The sequence below is a fragment of the Nelumbo nucifera genome, chromosome 1 (genome assembly GCF_055504915.1).
Source record: "Nelumbo nucifera cultivar China Antique chromosome 1, China Antique-T2T, whole genome shotgun sequence".
In the NCBI taxonomy this organism is placed as follows: Eukaryota; Viridiplantae; Streptophyta; class Magnoliopsida; order Proteales; family Nelumbonaceae; genus Nelumbo; species Nelumbo nucifera.
In genome coordinates this window covers 28,650,896-28,655,362 of record NC_142649.1, presented here as the reverse complement: position 1 = coordinate 28,655,362, position 4,467 = coordinate 28,650,896, and the positions used below count along the sequence as shown (strand labels likewise).

Here is a 4,467-nt window from a genome sequence, read left to right as displayed (position 1 = left end):
TACTTGTGCATTGGGAACATCTCTTAATGACAACATACATGCATGGGAGATGCTCCCAATGCATGGCTAAGTGTGTTATGAGATTGGTGTACAGAGCACATTCGATCTCAAAACAAGTGTGCAAACTTAGGTGTGTAGCCAATCACAAGCGAACACACTAGTGTTTCTATATACATGAGGCTCATATCCCATGTGGGTCCCAAGCATAAGGAACATTGATGAGTTAATTTACAATTGGTTACACAACTAGGTCCACACACTTGTATTTGCACTAGATCCAGACCCACCTTTGTTACATAAGTTTTAATAAGAATCTTAAAATTATTGTCTTCATTGTCATCACTTTTAATTCATCAAATTCCCTTCAATAAGACCTATGATTAAGGTATTAACTCCCATTCTCTCATTAAATCCCATATTTAAGGCATTTTTGTTTTCTACCATTGAATTCCTCCAATTTTGCATAAAAGATTCACCATATGGTTATACCACATAATTTTATTTGTATAAAAAACTATATTTTTAAATCTAACAAAAGAAACTATTCTTCTATTTGGGTAGTAGGTGAGTGGCCTAATGTTATATAACATAGATTAAAATATCAACTAATAATTATACAAATATATAAAAATTGTAAGATATATATCATGCACAAATTTATAAATTTGAAGTGTTAAGATAGTTATTCTCTTATTAATATTTTATTTGTATAAATTTCTTATGATTAAAATCACCATTTGATGTAAATTTGAATTTGATAGATTATTTATTTCATATAGTTATAAAATGCTAATTTGAAATATTATTTCTTTTATTTTTTAGTTGGAATTGTTAATCATAAATATGTATTATTTGTTTGGATGAACACAAAAGTTAGTAAAACATATTTTATTTAATTAAATAACACAAAAGGCAAGATGACTTAGCTGGGGTGGTAGGGGAGAGAAAATGAGAGAGGGTAGGTCAAAAGAAGGGAAATGTCTATTTTAACATGTAGGGTCAGGTGCTCATAAACATGGGTCTCTCCTTAATAGGGGAAGAACGAGGAAAATGAGAGGGAAAATAGATGAGTTGTAGATCTGGATCTATATTTAGGAAAAGTTTTTGTTATTGGTAACCTAGCCTATTGACATGTGGTTGGCTTTGCAAGGTTTTTGGCCTTTGTAACTTTGATAAAGTGGAAGACCATGAACACCTTCTATTATATATATAATCAACATTTAAACTCTAGCACCAATTGAGAATAGATCCTAAGAGGAAGAAGAAAGTAGAAGGGCAAGAATAGAAAATGGGTTCCAAATTGAATCTTCAAATCGTATTTCTATTGTTCTTTTTGTTGTGTGTTGCAGAGGCCCAAGATTTTGACGTGACAAAGTATGGTGGAGCAGCCGGTGCAGACATCACACAGGTTAGAGTTTGACAGACTTTAATGATATTTACTCAATATGTAGAATGCCAAATTCATTACAAGTTTTGTTTTGTATGTATAAACACAAACACACTCAAGGCTCTGTTGAACGCTTGGAAAGATGCATGCACAGCAACAGGGACAGCTCAAGTTATTATTCCAAAAGGGACGTATACATTGAATGAAGTGAAGTTTCTAGGACCCTGCAAAGGACAAATAAACTTTCGGATTGAAGGGGTGGTACAGGCTCCAGCCGATCCATCTGCCTTTAAATCCGATGCCTGGGTTGTTTTTGAAACCATCACTGGCCTCACAGTGTTTGGAGGTGGAACCTTTGATGGCCAAGGACAACAGGCTTGGAAAGCGAACGATTGTAGCCTACATTTTGACACTTGTCGGCTACTGCCAACAGTGAGTTTTTTCGATGAATTAAGTACAATTAATCCAAACTCTATTTTGCTTACTATTAATGATATGACATTAAAATTTATTAAACTTTTGTTTTGGTACAATTAACAGAACGTAAGATTCAACTTTATCACCAATGGTGTCATCCATGACATAACCTCATTGAATAGCAAGATGTTTAACCTTTTTCTATTTGGTGGAAACAATGTGACTTTCCAACATGTCACCGTCACAGCACCAGAGAACAGTCTTAACACTGATGGCATCCATGTTGGAAGATCAACTGGAGTGAAAATTTTGGATACTACAATTGGAACAGGTGATGATTGCGTCTCAGCTGGTGATGGTACTAAAGATTTAACTGTCAGCAAGGTAACATGTGGACCAGGGCATGGCATTAGCATTGGAAGTTTAGGCAAATATGACAATGAAGAACCAGTGGTTGGAGTGCATGTAAGTGATTGCACTTTGACAAATACGGCTAATGGTGTGAGGATTAAAACATGGCCCAACTCTAAGCCTGGAAGTGCTTCCGATATCTCTTTTATTGGTATAGTTATGAACAATGTCTCTAATCCAATTATCTTAGACCAAAACTACTGTCCACACGCAATCTGTGACAAGGTAAGCAATTTTTTTTACTTAGTATTAAGGGAAATTTAGTACAACATAAAGATTTAGTGGGTTTAATGATATATTTTTTTCCTGTTTTCTTCTTTGCAGCAACCATCACGTGTTAAGGTGAGTGGAGTTAAATTTGAAAACATTCATGGCACTTCGGCAACACAAGAATGTGTAATAATTTCATGCAGTCCAGCTGTGCCTTGTGAGAATGTGGAGATTGGAGAAATCAACTTGGTTTATAATGGACCACTAGGACCCGGAAATTCTACGTGTTTAAATGTCAAGCCCACTTTTACTGGCCATCAAGTTCCACCTATTTGCTAACCACCCAATGCAGGAACAACTGCGTGAAGGATATTTAATAATTTATGTATTTTCTACATGTTTTAATTAAATAATTCAAATTTTGATGTGTGTGCAATGCTATTTTGCTATTTTAGAACTTATATGTAACACAAAATTAGATGTGGGTTTACAATTTACAAAACCCTCCCTAAATTTGCATTGTTCCCATCCCTACATCTAATATAGGATATCTCCAAGGCTTTAAATTAATTTTACTTCCTTTAATCAAGGGATCCTTCTAATTGGTAGTTGGCACAATCATCTAATAACTTGGATCTCATTAAAACTTGAGCTTGGTAAAGGAAAGAAATTCCTAGGGCCTTAACAAAGTTCATTAAGGTTCTCCAAGTATTTATTAAGATCATCAAATTCATTTAGTGAGATATCAAAGTGTAGTCTAACACACCCAAAATTGGTCTTATTGTTGCCCCAAGTAGCCTAACCTAAGAGGAAGGTGCCAACAAAGGGTATATAACCAATTGCACTTCCTAGGTGCTGGCAAGATTGTTATAATGGATAATCTTATAGGTCTTATCGTTAATTTTACAACATGACTTCAATTTCTTACTTAAAAGACTAGATACCCTTGGATAGTCTTTATGGGTCCTATCCAAAACTTTCAGTGTGTTCTATCTTAGAACATAGCTAGCAAACCACTAACTCTACACTCACAAACATGATATGGCACTACAAACATAGGAATAATACAATGCTTCTTAATAGGCTTCTCCTTGGTAGTAAATGTCCTTCTTGGTTTATCTTTTGAATTATCATCTTCATTAGAATGATTCACAATGATTGACACTACCCAAATCTCTATTCATGGTTTACTTCTCTTAGCATTTGTTAATCATTCTTAACTTAATGGATACAGTTGCACATTTAATTTAGCAAATTCATAAGGTTCTCAATGAGCTTATTATTATCAAAACACATAGAGTTGACAGTCATCCACTTTCTTTGTCTATAATTTCAAAAATGCATCCTCTTTTAGGATATTGTTCTATTCACAAGAAAAATATATCCAATTCACTATTTGAAGCCTTTATTTGCTATTCATGATGACACCAAGTTTTCTAGAAATAATAACAATTGTGGCCATGTCCGATAAACAGCTACCTCGTATTCAAACAACCTCTAGAACCAATTGGTTAAGAATTTCTAGCAAGAAAGAACAATCTCAACTGGCATGGCATGATTTCTATCCCCCAAATTATCTACTAGCTTCAACCATCTTTTCCCTAATAAAAAACCCACCTCGATATAACAAGAAATACTTTGTGCTATTGTCAAAAGTTAAGCAAGGAGATGAGTGTGGAATGTAGAAAGAATGATCATTCCCTCCTATCAGCAAGGAGATTATACGAGTTCCTGGAGTAGTCATCCTCTTCCTTCTTCTATGTTTCAAAAAGTCAAAATCAACTTTCAAGACTACTTTGTGAAGACAAATTCAGAATGATGAACCATTTTGTTTGGGTCATAGAGTTGTATTTATTTTACCCACTTTTGTATATGTTGAAGTGTGCTTCTCGTTTGTTTTAACTTGGGTTAAGATGGAGGAGTGTTAGTTGTTGTTATGTGGATCTACATAGATTTGTGTTGTGAATTAAATTTAGAAGATCATAGTATTAGTAGGACATCGATGGTTGCCACGCTTTGGAATTTTGAAAAAAGGGGCTAAA

The 4,467-nt window shown here is 34.4% G+C and overlaps 1 protein-coding gene across 1 annotated transcript; it reads left to right on the top strand.

Moving 5' to 3' along the window:
* The first annotated feature begins 1,210 nt into the window (after window positions 1-1,210).
* Window positions 1,211-2,927, top strand: LOC148803049 (exopolygalacturonase-like). The gene is made up of 4 exons (XM_088896672.1): window positions 1,211-1,408; window positions 1,508-1,819; window positions 1,928-2,440; window positions 2,540-2,927. Exons 1-4 carry the CDS (start codon window positions 1,289-1,291, stop codon window positions 2,762-2,764), a joined length of 1,170 nt encoding a protein of 389 aa, XP_088752798.1. The 5' UTR covers window positions 1,211-1,288; the 3' UTR covers window positions 2,765-2,927.
* Window positions 2,928-4,467: the final 1,540 nt, after the last annotated feature.